Here is a 24,108-nt window from a genome sequence, read left to right on the forward strand (position 1 = left end):
TCTTCTGTATATTTTTCAGGACTGTGTACACAGATACATGTATCAAGCTAGTATACAATTAATTAGTAGAGAGGTAATTCACTTAACAAGAATAAATAAACAATTTACAATATATCGATTTCATGTATTTTTCAACAGACTGAAAAAAACAATAAATATAGCACAGCTGCTCAATTATTGAATTAGATTGGACTGATATAATTTTGTAACTCTAAAAGAAATTACAAAATTAGATCATTCAGTTTAATTCAAAAATTTTTGATAAAAGTTTGCTCATGGTGCAAAACTAGTCAACGATTCAAGTCATTTTTGCAATGAATTACTACTTCATGCATACGTTATTTCTAATTATGACCCAAGACATTGCCAGCATAATAAGTTACAATAGAAGATTTCATTCTCAAAGTTGAATAGTCAAGAAAAAAACGTGAAGGTTCCAGAAGATGTCCCTTTTAAAATATGACCATTCTAAAGTAATTTACAGTAATGACATGACATACAACTAAAATTTCATATCGTTAGAGAAGATGATATTTGAAAAGTATACACAAGTGCATCTATTATTCTAGGTTTCTCGTTTCCCTGTCAGTTTGAGCACTGAGTTATGTTGTAAGTGTAAAGGCTGTCCCATTATCTCCATGAAGTATGTCATCTAGATTTACACTGAAATACAAGGAGACATTTCGCTTGACTTGGTCATCTCTGATTGCACAGAGTCGGAATGCATGTAGACATTGCCCAATCAATCAATTTGATTAAAATGACTTAAGACTTTGTACATCGTTGCCTGGAAATATGACCATTGGTTGCAGCCATCAACACAAGAAGTGAAGGAGTCCACTATACCCTTTGCTGTGACTCTAAATCACTGAAGTTGCTGTAGTCAACGTAGTCCACGATACCCTTTGCTATGACTTTAATCACCACAAGCCTTGAGGCCACACGTAAAAAAAAGAAGCTGTCCAGGCAACATTAAATCATGTGGAACTTTTGATTTCCTGGTCATTAGCCCAGGTTAAATGGGTTGTATCTTTTCTTCGGAAAGAATTACTCTCCCAGGATATATGGTAATGGAAGTTGTCATTAAGATACACATTGGCACAGATGTTTATTTTCACATTCATTTTGTCAGAATGGATCAACTCCTCACCAGTTACAGCTTTCTGGAGATTACTCTTTTTCTGTCTTTAATTGGCTTCATTGATTCTTAACCTGTTTGTGTAGTGAACCTTGACTTCGCTTTGGGAAGGAAGCAGAATGCTTTAGTCCGAGGGCAACAGTCTTACATTTGTACAAATATTGGGAATGTTGAATTAATCCGTGCTTAAATTTTGAAGAAATTATTACTTTATTATTTAAAAGACTTCGACAAATTTTTGTCTGTAGATATTCTTGTGGACATCGGAATTAAATGTTATCAAATTCAACGAATGCTCAGATTTGATAATGCAGCTTCACATGTATAACGTACATTTGTACTTAAGATCTCTGCAAATACATGTATGATCATCTGAGGGCAACTGTTCTGTGGACATAGGAAATGTTGGACAATAATACAATCAGTGCTCAGATTTAGATGAAATAATTTAAGCATTTGCAGATTTTGACAGAATTATCTTCTGAGGGCAACCTTCCTGTGGACATCGGAAAATGAATCAATGCTCAGACTTAAAAGAAATATACATGTAGCTACATGTTTCTATTTTGTACAGTATCTGCATTTTTATCACACGCATGTAATTACCTCCTGTGGACAAGACATGGAGATGTGACTGTCGAATGTTTAAGCAATCAACGATCAGATTTCAAAACAGCATAGCTTCATTTAAAATGTTTTTCTCTTAAGTAAGACAACAGCCTTAGCGTATTAAAATTTCAATATTAACTGAATCAATTCAGACTAAAGTTACAACGTCATCTCAGGTTATACATGTAAGCAGGGTATTTATTTCAGGAAGGAGATAAATTATTGTTTGTGGTACAAGGAATTAAGTTATCATTTTAGCTTAGGATAATGGATCAAATTTCGCTTATTTCATTTTATTGAGATGCATAAATCCACCAAAAATGTACTTCTCTGCACAACAAATATGTCACTGTCATGTCGTGCCTTCAGTTTAAAAAATGGAATATTTTATGATGGTTGCTGATGAATAAACCATGTGTAAATTTTATCTACCCCATAATAGGGTTGCCTCATTGAATTGTGAATGTTATTGTAGTTTGAGTAATAGATGAATTTGACAAGCTTTCAGACATGATGAGGAAGACAACTTAATGTACATGTGTCAGTGATTTTAAGGTTACATTGTAAGAATGATTTAGCCTTATATATATACTGAGCACTACATTAAATTCTTGTGAAAAAAGTTATGATGACCTTAAAATTTGCCACGTTCATGCATTAATAAATGGAATTGATTGTCAGAAGGGCTATATTTTTAGCCAGTGAAAAGGAATTGATAATATATGTTATTGCCCAACATGGGCAGTTTGTGCCTGATTATCAGTTACCAATCCACTCTCCTGACATTGGGCAGATAAACTCTCGATCTGAAGATGCAAATTCCCCATATTTTATTTCATAACATATGATATGATATACATGCAAAATGAATATGATTGGGAATGAATATTGATTTTGGTAATTATAATATTCATCCGGCAAGTACACGAGGATCATTTACAAATCACAATTTTAATGAGATGTAACTTTTCCTCACATATACAGTGTACAAGTGAAATGCATATTGTCCATGGGCAATATTAGCTTCACCTGTTAAATCAGCAAGTATCTCAGATGTGTCTAGCTGAAAAATTGGCAAGATAAATTATGTATATGTATTCATGTATGAAATAATACTGTTGTATTCAAGTGTTATTATCGTCAGATAACATTTTGCTGTGAATGTCAGAAGACATACTGTGTTGTCCATGCATATCAGTATCACATGTACACTGCTGTTAGTTGTTGAAAGGACCGTATTTTTGAAAGATAGCTGTTGAAATGGGCAAGTTGTAATAGCTGCATACAATGTAGGCAGTGCCAAATATCAAGGATAAAGTACATGCACTTATATATAGTAGTCAACTTTGTTGTTCAATACCATCAGTATTATTTCAGTTCTTAGTATTTTCCATTCGTTACATGCTTTGTCACTGAGTTAACATCGCTTCTCTCCTCAGTGTCACATTATTCAATTTGATGATTTTAATAATAGTACAACTACAAGGCGATAAGATGAAGGCATACACGTTCATATCTGATGATTATTATGGATGCACTATTATATATATGTGACCCTATTATTGAAGAGCATTTTGGTGTAAATGTAGTTTTCATGATATATAATGTGTCTAGGTTTTAAGTTGTTACAGACACAAGCATTGCACAGACTTTGCAATGTGAGGGCACTCTTGATAGGATCAGCATGTCAATATAGGCCTTTATCTATTTTGCAAAGAATGGAGCTCTACATGTAGATGTAGCATCTTTGTGTGGAAATGGAAAGTTGAATAGACTGTAAGACATCCAGGTATTCAGATTTGCCTAACATTATCTCCTAAAACACTTACATGTACAATGTAGATTGGAAATCTTTTCTACTATCGGCCAACCTACCTTAATGTAAGAATAATGTTCAGTGTCGATTTTAGGAAATGGTCATTGCAAAATGCTGTAACTTTCATTGCAGAAGGGTTTGTTTTCACTGAAGTCATGCAAACATGGTGAAATGTATAGGATAGCTACCTGAACATAATACCACTCTTTGGTTAAGAGTTCTTCGAGAAAAGTCTGGAGTTTCAACTTTGTAAATTGTATGTATTGTATCAAGATGCATACTTAGTCTATCATTCTACTGCATTTATGATAGTACAGTACACTAGCCTAGCTGCCCTAGCTGCATTATTGCCTGTAGATAAACAGTATAAAGAAACAAATTTACTTATCTTGTAAGGGTATTAAACTGGCAGCTTTTTGAAAGATTTAAACTTATAGGTTAGAAAACAATGACGATTGGCATCTGCTGTTGGTACAGTATCGTTAATCAGATTATAAGAAAGTGTATAATTGCATCTATTATACTTTCCAGTCAGTAGAACCCTTCTTAGGGCTTCACAGCCATCCATTGCCAGGGGTAGGGTTTCCATGCTTACTGTACACACTACATGTATGGTACACCCATCGCTGCTGTCAAATTGATTTACTTGTCAGACATTGAGGAAACAACCGATGTACATGTAACATGAAATGATAACATTGATAGAACAATGTACTTCACTAGACATGGTTAGTCTATCGTGTTACTAATCTATAGTATTTTGTTACATTCAGATTTGTTGCAGTCATTATGGAGTATACTTGGTATCCATTTTAGGCATGTCGTGTACTATTAATCACAGCTTCAATGTGACTAGCAAGATAAATCATTGTGTTTCGTGCCACCATATCCCTACTAAAAATATCAAATAAAAACAGTTTTTATGGCTGACTGCTTTATCATTTTTAGTAGACTCAAATAACCTAATATGTGTGACGTCTGTTTGACTTTCAATGACACTAAAACTAGTTCATGTTACATCATGTACATCTCAGCTCAGGTGATCCTTGATTCCAGTCAGCTAGCTAGGAGTTAGCATGTCTACTTGTTTGATCTTTGTTTCCTCAACTCTCATTCACAATCAAGAGAGTAGCACAGTTACAGATCCAGCGATGTAGACTGAGGCTACTATTAAAGGAATGGCAAGGAATCTAAGGCTACATATTGTTGCACTGAATCTAAGCAGAGAAATTAATCAAATGTTGGGTTGTACACTAGGCGAGGAGGGGGGGGGGGGGGCAGTATGTTTATAGCCATTCCATGCATAAGGTAAGTCAAGCGCTTTCAGAAAATGTAGACTTTTTGGGGGGATGTGATTATTAGTATAATAATGTGATACCTTTTAAAAACAAGGTTATCTGTGTATGGTCTAATATCAACTTAAAAGATCAGAGAATCCTTTGGATACCTAGGCAGAACAAGTTTTAAGATTTTTTTTAATGGTACATTGTACATCTATAAAGTCTAAATCCTTGTGTAGTCAATACTTAATTTTATATCAGACTTTTTCAAAATGAGTTTGCATCCACACAGACTGTTTTCCCTCTATTCGGGACACTTTTTATAGCCATGTAAAATGGGATTTATGTTACTTCTTAACTTTTTCATCAGCCTTTTTATGAGAGATACATGTACACTATACATATGTTAGTCTAAGATTCAATGTGTTGTGTCATCCACCCCATCAGTATGATCAGTCACCACATATCATATAGTCTATGCTTGTGTATATGTATATGTATATAATACTGATTTATTGATCATTTACATGAACTTTACTTTATGCAATATAATACAATCATATTATGAAAGGCCGCAAATAATAGCTGTATGGTAACATAATACATTTTTACCATGTAACAAATTTGCATATACAGTATACATGTACACCTCATTTCTTCCCAAGTATACCAGTTCCCGTCATGTCATCCCGATGGACAGTACAAGTAGCCAATGAGAGGATCGATGATGTCATCTTTTCAGTCAACTGGTCAGAGGTTACGCGCGTTTGTTCTTATATCCATTACTCCACGCCTAACTTCCTGTCTACATGGTCGAGCACTTCAATGGTCAATCGTACGGCGTGTATGGTTCGTGGCTTACGGGAGTTTTCGGCGTGGCTGAGCTTTTAAAATCAGGGTAAATATGGTACTCTTCTTTCTCAGTTTTAAATTTTGACTACATGCTGGATAAAAAAGAGCTGTCAATATAACTTTGTAAAGAATAAATTGCCAAACTGAACACCTCTCAACACAATGCTACTTGATTGGGACTCGAGACTACACTGTCACTAGTACACTGTCGATAGTCGTTCGTTCGTGCCCTTTTTGCTACATTTTATCTAAAACGAAAGTCGTCGCATTGCTCCGAACCGGGGCAATACTATAACCGATGTACTGATTATTTCGCAACATCACAGCAAGTGCCAGATAGGCATTCACAGTTTCCTATCAGTACGGGTGTATTCAGTGCTACGGAGCGAGGCGACGACTAGCACAGGCAAATGTGTATATTATCTTTTATAACTGGCTAAAACACGTAAGGTTGTGAACTAAGGAATAACATTCTGTATAAACAAAAAACGTGTTAAAGGGTAAGATTTCAATTGATTGTTATTAATGTAATTTGTTCTAAATTGATCGAAATATTTTTGTTGAGAATATAAATTCAAATGTGGGTAATATTGTGACTTGGAAATACTACGAATCAATATTTATGCTGATAATTTGATAAAACAGTGATATGGTATTTGGTGAAAATAAGTATTTTGTACCCATTGAAACGATATTTCTTTAACATGTATTAGTGTGAAGAAATACTAATCAGCACACTTATTTGGTTGATGTTCAGGGGTTTCTTGTTTGTTGGCCGTGACTGACAATTAGCAACAAATCACCTGATTTGTTCCATCACATCAAAACTTTAATTTTATCTCATATGCAAGACTTTGCACGCACACCTATATTTTTGTTTTGTTTTGAAACAGTTTCCACAATTGTCCCGTGAAATTACTCAGCAGTGATTTGAATTGAAATCAATGTCTAATTTAAATTTCTGGTTCTCTCTTGTCAACAGATGAAAAATCACACGTTTGTACAAGATGAAAGTCTTCCTCTACATAAAGTCAAATGTGAAGATATTGACTGACATGCTGAAAACTATTTATAGCAGGACTCAGGACCATTGCAAACAAGTGAAGTTTAATACATGTTACAAAGTGTAAACTGAAGCAGATGATATATTTTATGTATTTATATATTTTATTAGCCACATATATATATTACATATTCATTTTTATTTATTTTCTCCATGTTAAATAAAGTATTGAAAATACAACTGCAGAGAGTTGTTGTTATCTTTCACATTACATCATTTTACGTTTCTCCAAAGCTTGACAGTTCATGGCCCCCATGAAGTGTTTAACTTATAAATGAGCCATAAGAGTCTTCTCAAAAACAAGTCAAGTTTGAATGAATCATCAACCAGATACTACTTCAATAGAACAGATAAGCCAATCATTGAGGAACATGTTTGGTATGGTAATATCACAACTAAACTGTCATTGTTACATGAAATAGATTGCACTAATCCTGGTATATGTTACAAGGACATAGTCAAGATCAACCTAGTAAATAGTCCAAGCTAGAAGTAGACAAAAAGAAGAGATTGAATTTTGTGTTACAAACCACCAAATATGTACAGGAGCTTGATAATGTTCTTTCCTGGAGAAGATTTATGAAGTGAGTTGAAAAACAGACTGTCCTTTTGTAAATGTATCCATATGGGACTGTTGTGCTCACAGCTACTTAAATTTTATATTGAAGGTTTATTTCTACTATCTCAATAGTGAGAAGGTCATCGACTTCCTCGTACAATTCAATGTGTTTTTCTTTTTTCGCCTATTTTGTTTCAACAAGTTTCTTGTTTACTTCTAATCTGTATTCATCAATAGCAGTTAGATCATGAGGGTTGTCGACTTCCGGATGTAAATCCATCTATACACTTGTGGGACAGTCACAGAGAGCCTGATAGCTATAAAAACAAAACAAAAGAAAAACATTTGTATGGGGTCATAATAAAATATAACCATGCATACACAGCAGATAAATTAACTAGAATAAATTTATAGAAATAACTAAGATGATACACATTACAAAATGACATTAATCAAAGTAAAATTCTGTTAACTTTGGAACTCGGGCAAATCTGGTAACATAATGTGCTGGGTATGATGGTTATCAGAGTACTATCAACCATATCTGTTGTTGTTGTTGTTGTTACTACTATTAAAATTATCACATCTTGGATTACATTTTGTTTTATGGCCTGTTTTCAAGTGCATGTTTACTATGTCAGATCATAAGCAAGTGACACAAAGTAATAATAAGATATTGCAGTACGTGATATCGGGAATATGTCTCACATACCCTCTTACACTAGTCTCAATTTTGATATCTCCTGGCTCGATTTGCTTTGGCTCTGTGGATGGTGCTAACAAGACTGACGATGATGCTGTCGGACGAAAAAAAATTCATTAGTACTCTATCGACCAATATTGAAAGCAGCTGGCAAAAATTGACACAAATAATTTATCTGTAACAGTTACATTACCTACCAAGTGCCAACATATGATTACATTTACGATTGTATACACATGCTTTGCATACGATGTACGTCTACGTCTACGCGTCTAATCCATTTACTCACGCATATATCAGACGATCGATCGACAATGAAGCTTTCATCCACTATCACGTATGTAAATAAGGCTTACGTTACCGTGATTACGTTTTCCAGAAATTAGTTTTAGAACTCAGATAGCTATTCCCTCACCAAAACAAATCTACTCCAAGAAAGTCAACAGGCGCTAGGCTGACAGTGACAAACAACGTGTCACACATAGTACACAGTGTTGAATACGTGGACACTCTCGCTCTGATCACCGAGAATTTACACTGCTCCCGAAAAAACGCGCCCCATCGCGCCCCATTGTCCGACAAAAAAATATGACCCCTCGTTGTAAAGCTTGGAAAATCCTCTTTCAGACTGACTACAGCGATATATGCAAAGGAAAACCTCTAAAAATACATTTAGTCTTACATATGTACCCATGAACTTAGCACGGACTTTTGAGCAAAATCTGACCTCGCTGCCAGACCGATCAATAGGTCAAAAAGGGATGATAACTCGTACGAGCTCGTACTTACCGCTTTCAGCAGTTGCCATCTTTCTTCGTACGTCGTATATAGTGGCACGTGTGGCACGTTTACATCCGAAAACTACCGAATCTTTTAAACAAAGGGCGAAACTTCTGCCGACAAGTTCCGAAGACTTGGGGAAGAATGGCGGTGAGCCGTGCTCATGAATATTCATGATATTTCGTGACGCTGAAAGATTCCAGTTCACTGAATGGTCGAGCGTGTGGCAGTGAACTGTCCATCGGGATGACATGACGGGAACTGTATACTATAAAGTTCTAAATGTGCCACTCAATTCCCTGACTCATGTTATGGATATGGTTATGTTCTGTTTCTACATCAGTGCTAACCAGTAGTATTTTGCCATACTGGAGCTCATTCAGTAACCAAATCATCTACCCTTTCTCTTAGAATGAGATCCTGTGCATCCACAGGTCTTATAATATATGCAACAAACAGTATATACTGATTATATAATGATATACTGGAGAAGAGATTTCATTATAGATAGATAAGACATTATGATAAAGTGATGCTCCCTAGGCTCCTTAAGACAAGTCTTGCCGTGAAGATCACAGACAATGAAAAGTGAAATCTTGATAATTTAAGAGGTAGACTACCTTGACAGGTGCTGTAAGTCATTGGGCAGAGATTGATGTTGCCATTTCATGAGTATACATTTGTATACTCCCAGGAACAATTGATGACATTTGTTTCAGTAAAGTTGTACATTATACGCCCTAGAGGTGTGACCAATCTCTGCTGATCTTAACCTCCTCCTCACTGAACAAACTTCAATTTTCCCAACAAATAAATCTAGGCATCTATGCAGCGCCTTTCTGTCTGGATGGTTTATACATGCACATGACACTGAGACTCAAATCGTATTGTCTCTCACATTAAGAAAATACATGAAAATAAATCTCTTCAGAGGTTTGGGAGTACTACATGTGAAGGATAGAGTAGAGGGAAGTGGCTGCAGCATAGAATACAATCATGGAGACGTGTTATCCTGTCTTCAAATTTTAATTTTCCTGGAAACTCTCCATATTAGGACCATCCAAGATAATGCTACATGTCAATAAGACATTTTTAAGACCTGTGTTTCAATCCCAGGTTCCACATTAGTGTTATATGTTATAAGCAGAGTCATAAGGATTGCATATCATTATGTACTTGTTCGTGACCAGCTGTTTCTTCATTTTTTTCCTAATGCATACATGGCTGTCACTATAAGAGATATTAAATGGATACCCAGAAGTGTAAGCTAGCATAAACAGAATTTTTTTTGACAAAACGATTTTCTTTCATTGCTCTTGAGACTATCTCATAAAACAAATCTTGTCATTCATTTTCATTGTAATTTCACACATTGGTTATTTTTATTTTTTTGTTATTCAAACTAGAAATCCGAGAAGCAGAAAAAAGGGAAGCACTACAGAAACAAAAAGACGGAGTATCACCCTCCCAAAAGAAAGTTCATGTGTATGAAGATCCGTACGACCCTGAAGAGGAAGAAAGACTTGTTGCCAAGCAACTGATGTCAGAAGTTGCTAATCAACCCCCAATTAATTACGGTGATAAACAACTCTATAAAAGTGTTAGACATTCCGAGGATGATGAACACACAAGGAGACCTGATAGTGAACAGTTAAGATATAGTCAAAGTCATGAAGTAGACGGTAGACCTCCCGATGAATACGATGAACCTTGGGACTGGGGAGCTAAAAACAGAATATCAAGAGCTATTCTCGAAAAGCGTGAAGAAATTGCATCATCCAGTAAAACGCAAACTGAACATTCAGAACAGGTTAACGGAGACTCTAATGGCACTTGTGCTACTAGTGCCCAGACCAGAGAAAAGGATGTAAGGCCTGTAGATGAATACGAAATCCCATGGGATTGGAAACCCAAGGATCGCTTATCACAAGTCCTCTTAGGTAAGTTAAGTTTACAACATAACAATCAAATCATCAACACAGTCTGCCGACTTCATCTATGCTATGTTATCTTGAAACTGAATCTGAAATACTACAGGTGAGTTTTAGAATATTCATAGCACAATTTGCCGTCAGGGTCTTTTATTGATGTTTATCTCATCCTGGCCAATATAGATACATCTATTTTTTTTGGTTCATGTCGATTTCAATCACATTAAGTTAACCTGAAAGCAGACGTTCAAGGTTGTGATATGCTGAAATAGATGTTTTGTATTCATGTCACATATCACATGTCCTTAGGTGAACTTACGAGACTAGCATTGCATAGCTTCAAGGTTCATCTGTTATGGGTATAAAATGGTCATGTAAAATTCAGTTCTCATTTGCTAGTTTATCAAACTATTTCAGTTTCAACCCAAGAATCTTAACTTCGCTGTTGATTGGTACATTATCAGGGTAGTTTAAAATTATTGCTGTCGTACAAGACACTGATTGTATACATATCATGTGCTCATTAACAGCAGATAGATTTCATATACATTAAAACACACATGGTGTAGAGCTGTTTTAATATACGTATATTGCAGCTGCCTTGAGATATTTATGCATTAAATGTCTCTTTTTGTATAATATGGTCAGTAGACTGAGAAAGTAGGTAGAATGTATGCAATCCCTGGTGTGTTTTTTTCGCCCGAAATTCACAAATGTATGGAAACTGTTTACACTTTCTGATTACCCATATTTGTGTGTAGACTGACAGATTTCTTGTTTTTCGCACTCCATGTTGCTGTCATGTAAAGCAAGTGCAAACATATTATGAAACTTTCAGTGTTGTCATAGTGCAGTACAAAATGTACCAATAGGTATTAAATGATGATATCCAGACTGTGATGTCGTATTTAAAGGTGCTTCTGAAGTGGTCAGTTCAACTCAGTTCACTTGACTTCAATTGAATGCAGTTTAAAAAGCTATCAGTCATTCAGCTGGATTCTACACATTAGACTAGACAGCCTGCAGGGATTCAGAACAAGCTGATTCCAGGCTGAAGTCTGTGTATATGCATGCATATCAATGTACCATTACAATACGACTGTACATGTAGTAGACTTTTAATGCAATATGCCTTACTCGAAGGTGAAGTCTGTAAATATGCATGCATATCAATGTACCATTACAATACATCTGTAGTAGACTTTTAATGCAATATGCCGTACTCGAAGGTGAAGTCTGTGTACATTGTATATGCATGCATACCAATGTACTTACAATATGGCTCAATCTGATTAAAATCTGATGTGGTGCGGTTAGATGTCTTATTTACCTCTATTTCCATCGTTGTGTCTCATTTGTTTTGTTCCGTGTGAGCGCCTTCCCACATCTGATCCTCTGTAATAGAAAATCTTGTTTGAATCTCGTGGTTGTGAGTCTCTCCCAGCGATTTTGAATGAAGCATGCTGATTGGTTGAAGAAACCTTTCAAGATCCTTGATATTCAGACAAGATTTGCTATTACACTGGGTCAGATGTGGGAAGGTGGCAATCAACTGAAACAAAACAAACAAGACAAAACGATGGAAATAGAGGTGTAAATAAAGACATCAAGCCGCTTTAACTACATCAAATTTTAATCAGATTGAATACGGCTGTAATAGACTTTAATGCAATATACCTTTACTCAAAGGTAAAGTTTATGGATATGCATGCATATAAATGTACTTACAATACTGTTGTAATAGATTTTGATATAAAGAATGCAATATATGCCTTATTACTACACTTCTCTAATACATGTAATATAGACACTCTCATTGGCTAGAATAGAGACACATGATATGCTAAAAAATGTAATATGACATGGGAGATGAGTGTGAGATGCAATGCTGCCCGGTGTGCTCTGATGTTGCCCAAACGTGTGCAGGGTTGTTGTCCTGTGACATCATTTTTACTACTGCGCATACATTTTTTGCACATAACAAGTTGTCGTTCACCAAAGTTCAACACCGGCACTGAGTTACATGATGACGACTAAATGGAATACAGAACTATCGGCAACAGAGTTTGATGATATTTTAGTGAAAATGAACAGTAAGCATGTGAGAATGGCAACAAACAGTGCTGTATCAGTGTTCAAGAATTATTTAAATTCCACACTTGGCTACGAATCTGATAAAATGGAGAAATTTTCAGCGACTATACTAGACGCAGCTTTGACAACAATATTTTTGAAATTTTTTTTGTGTAATAAAATAAATAACGCATGAAAAGCAAGGCAATATCATGATTTATTGCCTGTCCATGGGATGGTGCTCATAATTATAATGCGGCAAGAGCATCACTGATATTTACAATCATGGGTTCCATCCCTTGGGCAGGCAATAAATCATGATATTGCCCTTGCTTATCATGTGTTATTGTATAATTAGAACATGGCTGCAGTGCTACCGTGTTTCCCACAATGCTTGTAGTGTAAATTGCATTTTGAAATCTTAATATTTTGCTGTAACAAACCCAAACCCAGTTAATATCAAGAACAAAATCATGGATCACAGGTGGTACAATGTATGATGGTGACCCACAAGCACGTACATGTATGTATGTGGGCTAAAATTATTGTTTATCATGGAAATGCATAACTTGTCATAAAATGGTTCACAGTTTCCTCCTGACTTTAACTGTCATTTCCATGATATCCAGACTGTTCAAAATATGATCCCAAACTAAAAATATAAAATAGATAGATTTTCCCTCATAGATATTTTCATTCAACAATCTCCATATGAAGCAAGTCTAGAGTAGTAATTGGTTGACAAAGTACACATATGCCTACTGTCTAGACAAGTGTGTGACTACCAGTAAAAGTATTACTGTGCATATATTACTTTCATTTCATGGCTCTTGATAACATTTTCCTGTGTTTTGTACTCATTGGCTTTCCTATGTACATGTAATTCATGTTGTGAAAGAGAAACTAAATTCTTATTAGAACATCTCCGCACCCCAACCCCACATTTCCAGGTTTTTTTGTGTGTTATTTGAATGACATGATATACAACCAAGAACAAGCTAACTCCCTGTAGTTTCAAAACTGGTGTGTTTATACACATGGTGATAAAGTACAAGTGTGGGGGTGTGTATGTTGTTTGCCATTCTACTATACATTTGTAACTGGTAGGTCGCCTTCAAACAACTGGACAGTCTAAAGCATAATAAATAAGAAAAGTCATGAAATTTTATGTGTATGTACATGTACACTGTATACATGTATGTTGTTTGCCAAATACCATAAGATATTTGCTTTGGGAGGTAATTTGTTTCTAGTGGCCAGCCAGTACTGATTTATAGTTTCCTGTACATGTGTCAGTTTCCCAGAATGCACTTCAAGGAAACTGAAAAGGACAACACTTGCAGTATTGGTGTTTATTTCATTGTATATTTCAGTTTTCCCAACATGTACTGCAAACAGACTGAAACACCTGTGACATTTGCCTTAATTTCCATTTTTAATTTTATACTAATTTCCCAGCATGCACATCAAGCAGACTGAACGTGAAAATATTTGTGGTATACATGTAATAGTTGATTGTATTGTCAGTTTCCCAGCATGCATTGCCAACAGACTGAAAATGAAAATGCTCGTAACAGGCGTGTTATATGTCAGTTTCAAAACATGCACTTTATAAATACATGTACTTTGATGAGAGTAGTATTTAATTTCCATGTACAGGAAAAATGCATGTCAGTTTCCGTACATTCTTTGAAAGCAGACTGAAAATAATAACATGAGTAACATCAGAGTTTAGTTTTCATAACACCGATAGTGTCAGCTTCTCTGCATACATTGAAAACAGTCTGTGAAAATAAAAACACTTGTAACGTATCAGTATTAGTTTTAATGTACATTTTTATACGTCAGTTTCAGGTGCCGCAGGAATCATTATTAAACAGGTGAATGAATAGTGCATAGTGATCTCCCAGTTGAGTTTAGACATGGTCCTGTGAGTCATGCCTGTAGGGATGATTCATTCCTAACCCTCACTGTTTTGATGTTAGTCATTAGATGTGATAAAGATAGACGGACATGATGGAAATAATAACAATCTCTTTCTCTTTCTTGCCATCCATTAGATCAGTGACATTCACTTTTTATGTGTCAAATAAGCAATTAAGGATATTTGCAGTTTAGTGAACTGTTCTAGATCAGAGACACAAATTGGGTTTACGGTAGATGAAATGATTTTATCTGACCTGTATGTTTGTTTTGATTCAGGATTCTCTTTATACATAGTAAAGAAACTGTTTGGGACATCTGCAGTTTGGTGGTTTGTTCCGGATCAGTGAAATGAGATGTATAAATTTACATATTAAAATATGCTAATTAGGCTGATTTTGTCCAAGCCTGTGGTTGCTTTCGTTTACCTTTCTTTTTATACATCCATTGAAACTGCTAGGGACATGTGCAGTTTAGCACATCCTTCTAGTTCTAGATCAGCAATACCAAATGAGATGTACATCAATATGCCGAGTAGGCAGATTTTGTTCTTGTCTGTATGCTGGCGTTGTTTTGATTTAGCTTTCCCTTTGCAATGAAACAGTTAGAACGGTTGTAGTTTCATTAGCCGAGAATCCATTCATATAAATTTTTCTATTGCCTTTCCCCTACACCTGGCATTTCACTGTAATATCCGTGTATTCAGACCTAAATTTGATTGCGATTTCCTGCAGCAATGCTCAACCACACATCTACATTTTGTATTTCTATGTCCATCATGAAATCTACCCCTTTGTCATTGACTGATCCTGTCTACAGAGATGTGCTCATTAATGTTCATAATGGCCATTTACAGTGGTTATTTCACAGTCGGAAAAATTAATACCCAATAATAATTTGCACCTTCTCTCTGGCTGAAAACTTCATTAAGTAAAAGACCACAAGCGAAATGTAAGGCGTAAGGGGAAAGGTGATAGCAAAAGTCCCCCACATGGCTGGACTGTAGGCTTCAGTTTGATGGACTGATAGCTAGTCTGTTCTAGATCTGTGACAAAAATCTAGGTTTAAAGTATGTATGCAGGTGTTTGCTTTTAATCTAGTAGCATTCTTTGTGTACATTGAATGAGAGTGCCAAATCACAGCCTACTTCATCAGATAAGGCTATATTACACAAAGGAAAAGTGTAGCATGTAGTTAATACGTGAATGTTTCATAGTTAAATCAATCTCATGGAATTCAATTTTACTTGAAATAAGCTATGTGTACTATATATCAGCGTGTGGCATCGTGCATATATTATTGACCATGGTTACCTGAAATCATGCAAACAAATAATATAGGTCCTGGAACAAAACTTAGAGCAATTAGTTACCTGTACACTTTGATACACAATAAAAGATGTAATGAAATATTATCCCTCAATATTTTTCTTCATTCAGCTGAGGAAAATGTGAGTTACTTATCAAAAAGTAGCCTTGTCATAACGAGTCACAGATAAATAGTGAAAAAGCCTTAAACATGGCACGGTTGAATGAAGAAAAATCTTGCAAACACGTTATAAGGACATACTTGCAAAAGCCTAATTTAGGGGTAAAATGATGGCTATTAGTATCATGAATGTTTTCAATCATGTATCAAGCACCACTGAACCAAGGACACAGATGTGCCTTCTCATGATCAAGAACAATGACAATAGAATCTCTTTTCTGTCTGAGAGTGTGCAACTTGGCTTGGCCAGAGAGCATCATAGGCACGTTCAGAACCAAGACATTATGGGGCATATTTTTGAACTGTTGATCACTCAGCTCTTCCCCATTGAAACTATACAACTTAAACTGCAAACATCATTCTGCAGATTTTAGATTTTGGTTTTGATCACATCTTTTGTTTCCATGCTGTCAGTACATGAATCCACATCATGTTTTGGAATTATTGAATGATATGATTCATTATAGAACATTATACAAACACAATGTAGTTCATGTTGACACAGCCATATGAAATGTCTCTTTTGACTTTTACATTAGGAACTGTTTTTACGACTTACCACTTCCAATATATTCTAGGCATAGTGACTAACAAGTAACAAAGTGAACCAACCTTTGATAGATGAATCAATACTGTAGACTAGTTTAAGTACAATGTACACTTTGTCTTAATGTTGGAGGGCCATACATGAACAAGCATAAGTGACAGTACATTCTAGCGTTATTGATTAGTTTGGTACCATACCTACATGTATGTCAAGACACCGTAAGTCATTGTATGTTGTAGAAAGTGTGAAATTTACATTATCTGCACTTTTCCAAACTCTTCATTTCAGAAAAGCTTAGACACCATGCTAGTTATTGATAAATTAGATGAGAAACATGTTCTGAAGTGCATGTGTATATACATTTTGTCACTTGAGTAGGAAAAGCACTTGTATATGTAACTTTGTATACTTCATCTAAACCGTCAATAGCATGCCTCACAAAGTGAATAACTCTACATTAGACATATCAGTCTATCAAAAGCTGTTTTGTACTCGAGGTGATAAACACACATCATAAAAGTAGTCAAAAACTTGTCAATATGTAGGTGTAAGTTTGCCAGTGTCATACATATACATGTATATCTAAATATTTTGTGTTGAAATTGTCAACCACACCCATACAAAATGAATTGATCTCTTTTAGTAGTCGGATGGGAGTCATAAATTTATCCAAAATGTGTTTCATGCATCTAGATAACCTGACAATACATGTACATGTAGTTCAGGGCTTGTATAGTCAGGATGCATATTGTGCATAGTATTTTATTTAATATTTGCTATAAGAGGATATATTGGAATGCCAGGAAACTAAATTTATTCTTATTGTGGTCAAGTTTACTTCCGGTAACTATCATCTGGGACAGTATCGCTGTTTTGTTCTCATAAAATGCAAGCTCCTAGTTAGTTACATTGTGGCTCAGGGGAATGATCCACAACCGTTGCATTATGTGGGGCACCCACAACTGCCGCATTATGTTGAGCACTCAGTGATGATTCTTTCGGTCTAAGGGATTTCAGCACTACCAGGAAACTCCCAATTAAGTGAAATCAAATATTGAATTGCTAAGTCTCCTCTTCAGTTATAACTTACATGTATATAAATATGTCTTCTTTTAGATGAACTAGAATCAGCTAAAAAAACTCCAGACTCACCAAAGAAATCAGACTCTCCAAAGAAGAGTCACCCACCTGTAGATGTCGTAATGACAGACCAATCTCCAAGGTCTCAGTCTCCCAAAACAGTGGATTCAATGAAAAGTACAGACAGTCCAAGACAATCACCAAAGAGAGCTGGTCTTAAGTTAGATATCAAACCTAAGATGGAGACTTTAGGAGAAACAATAGATCCTACTATACCATTGGAGGAACAAAAGTAAGTACTCATGTTAACATTCATAAAAGATTTGATAAGTTAAAGTACAAGATAAACAGATATATCAAAACGTTCTTTTTGGTACCTTCATACAAAGTTTACATATTTTTTTTTGGAAATATTAATATTTGTGATAGCTTAAATTAAAGACTCAGATACAAAATAAAAAGAAAAGATTATATAAAAAGTTTTTATTTTATACCCTCATGTAAAGATTATCAGCATTTTCTAAAGGCGATTTGTGTCTGCAGACTTGTTGATCCTAAGAACAAAGTAAGTTGTCAAAGGAATTTTCATGAAAGCTAGCTTTGATGACTTCAAATAAAGCGAGACATATAAAGGTTAAAGGTTAAAAGTTGCCATTTTCTACCCAAGTACAAAGGTGATATATCTGTATATTTTCTAAAGGCAATTTGTGTCTCAAACTCGTTGTTTTGTATAGTGACTTACTCATGCTGAAATGTTTAATTGTTGATATAGATGTTATCGTGTGTAAGGTATTGATTGCTTTTAAAGGTGAGTTGAAACAACGAATTAATATCAAAGTTAAAGGTTGCTCTCTTTTTTTCCATTCAGATGGTACCATGGTAAACTGTCTAGACAGGATGCTGAACAAGTGTTGAGGCAGTGTGAAGAATGTAGTTACTTGGTTAGACAAAGTGAAAGTGGTAGTGCTAAAGATCATTCATTATCACTCAAGTAAGTACATCCAGAGGAGACTCTTACACAGACAATATGTGGGAAAAAGTAGTGCCTCTTATATTGTTACAGGATGCATTTAACTTTTCTCAATCTAAACTGATGAAAATCCTACAAAATCAAAAAACATTTCGTATCATATAAATGTCCTTTGGGAATATTACAGCACTCAATATGGACATTTACATGCATGACTTCATATCAAGATGTTATCTGCTCTCTCTTCCCCCCCCCCCCCTCCTCACATCAACAGATTACCACCCAATCATCATCAAACAGATGGGACAGTCCTACATTTGTATATGTTATACAACTGCAGGAATCTCTGCATAAGATGAATGTAATGAACTGTAACCTTTAACCCCTAAATCTAGAACAGATCATGTTAGAGTATGTGCATGTAATTTTATGACAAGTTGCCTGCCAGGGTGATTTATTTTGCATTAATATGTTATTGCTTATGGATGTCTTTCAAAATGTATAATTTTGACAGTATATTTTGACACTTAAAACTCTCATTTCAAGTCCCAATTTCAGTAAATTAAGTATGGATTTTAGAGATGTCTGTCTTGTGATTTCAATTCCGTACACAATTACTGATAGATGTGTTAGACAGAAAGTGATTGTGAGTCATCGTGTGGCCAGTATAAACATGTTGAGTCTTGAATACTGAAGATGAAAAGACCAAATAAATTCAGTTCTTTAATTTTATCAATTCATTGCCAACTCAACAAAATATTTATTTAATTGCTCAGAAATGGATAAGGGCGAATCTTATTTGCAAGTAAGATTATGCTTGGGAATTTACCAACAAGTACAATTTTTAAATTTCATGACCTTTCTAATCATAATGTCCATTTGTGGATACAATACATGTTAAAATCAATAGTGGCACTTGGTTATTGACAATCATACATGCGTAATACCCAAGGCATATTTGCTCATTTAGGATAGTGTCCCAAGTTTTCATATGCATGTTATACATGATGATAGAATACACCCCTGTGACAACACCGACTCACACATTGAAAAGATTACAGATGTTATTATCACTGTAACGATACCTGTAATTGCATATTAGGAATGGGTGATTGATTCCTCAGTAGCCGTAACATGAACTACATTTTCTATAATTTTGTTTTGTATTGTTTTGTTGTACGTACTAAAACATGTATACACGTGTAATGAGGTAATGATCAAACCCTCCTAGCATCCTAGCATTTCCAGTCTGTGGACACATGATTAAATGCTCCAGACTGTTTCTTCTTACTTTTTAGACTATTAAAGTTATGATTGTATAGATGGTACCATTAATGCTTAATATACAATATAGTTAATACATCTTATGAGAGAGGTTCCAGATTACTTTTGGTATATTTAAGAAAAAAGGAATTGTCATGTTGATAGATTCCATCATTTAGCAGATTGATAGATTGCAGCATGCCAAAGAGCTTGTTGACTAAAAGTATGAAAAGTACTCATGATCTGCTTAATATTATATCTGCTGATATTAGGTATTACATGTTTCCATGACATGTACCTCCACTTAACAATAAATGGGGAACAAGTTTCAATGCAGTGTTTCTCTGCAATCGCACATAATAAAAAAAGTTATGTGAAGGAAGTGATACTCCAGTACCCAAAGTGTACAAAATGCCTTTATTTCCTGCAGTGGCCTTCTCCCCTTAAGTTAACCTTCAGAAGTACTTGTGGATAACATGGGAATGCAGTAGGCTTAGAATATACAAGACACACCATCATATCTGACATAAGAAAACAGGATAAGGAGTTTCTAGTCAGTTTGTGTATTTTCACTGATGACTCATTTCACCTGATAAAACTATCACAGCTGAGCACAAGGCTAAAGGCAGTGTGTACACAATTCATTTCCTAATTTCAATCAGTAAAGGATGTTTCATTGACACTGCAGTTCTTCGTCCTCATGTAAATGTTAATGGTTTGCGTTGAATTTCTTTTCAATTTACAAGTAGATGGCTTGATGAATCACATATTTATCAGTGATACATAGACAAAAGGATAGCCTGATCAGGGCTATGTAGGGATGTTACTCTAATAGATTGATGTGCAAATGCCCTCTAGCGCTTCCCTTTTTATCACTTGTGCTTCACATTTTGTTTTATCAAAAAAGGATTGTCTTTGGCAATAAGCTGATCAAGGTTATCATAAAAAATTTATGACTTGAAAGGTGATGATAGATATGTTCGTCGGAAACGTGTTTTGAAGTATAACACTTAAAGTTTAAAGTTTATATTATGTGTCTTTAGCACCTAACTGTTTTTGCAATATTGTATTAAAATACAATTGTCACAAATGTAAAAAACAATACACAGGTGAAAATAGTCAAATTTAACCTGAAATAATGACAGTAATAACATAACACAATGTGAAAAAAATATCTATTAAAACCAATGGCTTTCATAATATGGCCTGAAAAGGTGTATGTGTACATCCTTAAGTCCAATGTTTCATCTTCCTCACAGGTACAGTTCTTTTGTTTAAAAATCACTGATGTTATTAGTTGTGTTGGCTGTTAAGATTTTTATCGCCATCCTCAAAGGACACCTGATCGTATTATTTCATATCTCTTTTATCTTGTACTCTGATAGATTCGGGTTAGAAAATAAGATGGACTTCAGCAGCGATTACATGTAGCAATAATAGAAATTCCCCATACTTTATGTTTTGGTTATCTTGCAAACCTTGTAGGTATCTCCTTCAGTTCTAATAAGCAGAGATACTCTACATTGGCAAAGTGTACTAAACTTACAGTGTGATTAAACTACTGATTGATGTGGGTTTTAAGGTCAATTTCAGACGAGGATTAAAATTTAGATTTTAAAATAATCAGTTGTCAACATAAATGTAGAAAAAGTTGGTCCATAACAAAGAATGATCCTATGTAATCTTTGTTGCTGCACTGATAATATATCACTTTATGTGAGAACCTGGGATTGAATCATATGCCTTCTAAGCAAACTGAGTTGTAAGAGTTATGTAGACTTGACACTCTTAAAATGTGAGAAGAAACTGTGGAGACTCTTACGTACTGGCAATCTGATCGCAGTGATACATCAACCATTTTTCAGTGACTCTCTGAAATATTAGGATAACACTTGGTCTTTGAAATGTAAACACTTCGGTGCAAGACAGTAACTAATTACTCTTCTTTCAATTCTTTTTTTATCTAAGGAGTACCAGAGGCTTTATGCACATGAAGATTGTGAAACATGAAGAGGGCTATATACTGGGCGAATTCAGCAAACCTTTTTCTAACATCCCCAAAATGATTGATTTCTATACCAGAAATAAACTCAATATCAAAGGTGCAGAACACATGGCATTGCTACAACCAGTACCAAGTCTTCTTCTCTGAAGTATGGATTCACACATCATATCCAGAAAGAGGTGACAAAGAGGTTGGATAGTGATTAGAAACCAGGAAAGTAGAGTCCAAAACAAGGACATTATCTGGTTAGCGTGAATGTCCATTTGAATTTATGTGTGTATACAGAGGCACGTCTGAAGAACGCTGGGTCCAGTTTTTCATTTGGTGACAATTTTGCATTGTGTGAAGCCTATGACAACCATAGAGTGTAGTGCTGCATCACAGTCTTGTGCTACCTTCACATTTTTTTGTTAAGGGTAGTAGTTATAAGGGCAGTAATAATTGGAAAACAAGCACTCATATGCTAATATAAACAATATAAATAACTATTATTATTTTTATTATTATTATTATTATCATTATTATTATTGGTAAAACTAACCAAGTGTTATTTTACTGTGTTTCCCAAACAACATTATGGTACACTATATTGAAAACTATGTCGGTTTTACCTGATTTTAATACCAGGGTTTTAAACCATAGCAAAAAGGCTTGTCTCCTCTATTTTGTTAGTATATAGGGTATGTACACAGCATAAATACATATTTGACCCAGTGTACTTCAGTCTTGTCATATATAAGTAATAATGGTTTATGTTAACCTATTGTTTGACCACACAATCTGTTCACATAATGATAAACACCAGGGAGTGCTTTGATGATGATACAAACTCAAATGCTCCTTAGGAGTGCTTTGATGATACACACATAATATTGGACTTAACAAAGTTAGTAAATCTACTTTAGCTATGTTACCTCTACACCTTGAAAATCAAAACTTATATTCAAGATATGACGACCGGCTATGTTACATGTCTTGAATCAGCATCATAATGCAGAGATTTACAAATCAATGTTGGCCAGAGATTGACCTCCATATCAACTTGAAAGTATTGTAGTAGTGTTGATGTTGTTTCATTTCGGGTTTAATTTTCAAATGCTAGAATGCCAAATTATCATCCTGCCCAGACACCTAAAGGATGAACAGGGATAACTCTTTCCACAATAAAGATTGGAGCAATTCTTTCATGGGAACGAACAAATTTAATAGTGATGGAAAATGGAAAAGTTTAGGTTAAGCAAAAGACAAGGTCAAAAGATTGATGTAGAGCACACGCATACATACATACATACATACATACATACATACATACATACACACACATACATACATACATACATACATACATACATACATACATACATACATACACACACACATACATACATACATACATACATACATACATACATACATACATACATACATGTACATGCACTCAGCATATCAACTCTTAAATAGTTTCCATATACAAGTTTTGAAAAAGTAGAAACTCTAGAAAAGCAACGATATTTGTTTCTTGCTGCTGTTGCATCCCAAGCAAAGATGCAATACTGAAATAAGTTGGTGCTTTCATTTGACTGGTACTTTATTTATTTGCAGTATTCCTGATGATCATTAGTAAATGGAAATGGTCAATAATTTGAAGCAGACTTTTCATCTCAATGTCAGTAAAAAAAAAGTCACCATTTGACACATATATATGTTCCACCTGCACCAAAATATATACCAGGGCATTTGTATGTATTTGCATATCAGTTCGAGATTTTAGTATTTCCTTGTCTCGTAAGATGTGTACTGTACATGTTAGGTGCACTACATATATATTTATATATATAAACTGCTGATCGAATGTTGAATTATGCAAATGTTAACACCAGTCTTTTGACCAAGAGTACAGTGTTCCGTATTTCATTTACCACGTATCTTTTTTAAGGAGAGAACAAATTTTATGATATATATAAGAAGAAGCCAAGACTGACTTCTCATTTATTCATTTTAGTTTTGAGTATTGTTATTTTAATCAGA

At 34.9% G+C, this 24,108-nt stretch overlaps 1 protein-coding gene and 1 long non-coding RNA gene across 3 annotated transcripts in view; one reads left to right on the top strand and one right to left on the bottom strand.

Annotated features, from left to right (window-relative positions):
• LOC144443292 (SH2 domain-containing adapter protein F-like) overlaps positions 1-22,549 on the top strand; it is a 59,503-nt gene extending 36,954 nt beyond the window's left edge. Inside the window, exons 3-7 of one of the 2 annotated variants that reach the window (XM_078132731.1) lie at positions 10,207-10,740; positions 17,789-17,803; positions 17,909-18,134; positions 18,711-18,833; positions 22,044-22,549. In XM_078132731.1, coding sequence (XP_077988857.1) covers positions 10,207-10,740; positions 17,789-17,803; positions 17,909-18,134; positions 18,711-18,833; positions 22,044-22,227 — 1,082 coding nt within the window. In that variant the 3' untranslated portion in view covers positions 22,228-22,549. Of the gene's footprint in view, positions 1-10,206; positions 10,741-17,788; positions 17,804-17,878; positions 18,135-18,710; positions 18,834-22,043 lie in introns of both variants that reach the window. The other variant, XM_078132730.1, reaches the window with a different exon arrangement.
• On the bottom strand, positions 6,872-9,051 carry LOC144443293 (uncharacterized). Its single transcript, XR_013481682.1, has 3 exons — positions 8,810-9,051; positions 8,030-8,114; positions 6,872-7,634 (listed from the first exon to the last, which is right to left on the bottom strand). It is a non-coding gene; the product is annotated as an uncharacterized LOC144443293 (long non-coding RNA).
• Positions 22,550-24,108: the final 1,559 nt, after the last annotated feature.

The sequence above is a fragment of the Glandiceps talaboti genome, chromosome 12, assembly GCF_964340395.1.
Source record: "Glandiceps talaboti chromosome 12, keGlaTala1.1, whole genome shotgun sequence".
Taxonomy (NCBI): domain Eukaryota; kingdom Metazoa; phylum Hemichordata; class Enteropneusta; family Spengelidae; genus Glandiceps; species Glandiceps talaboti.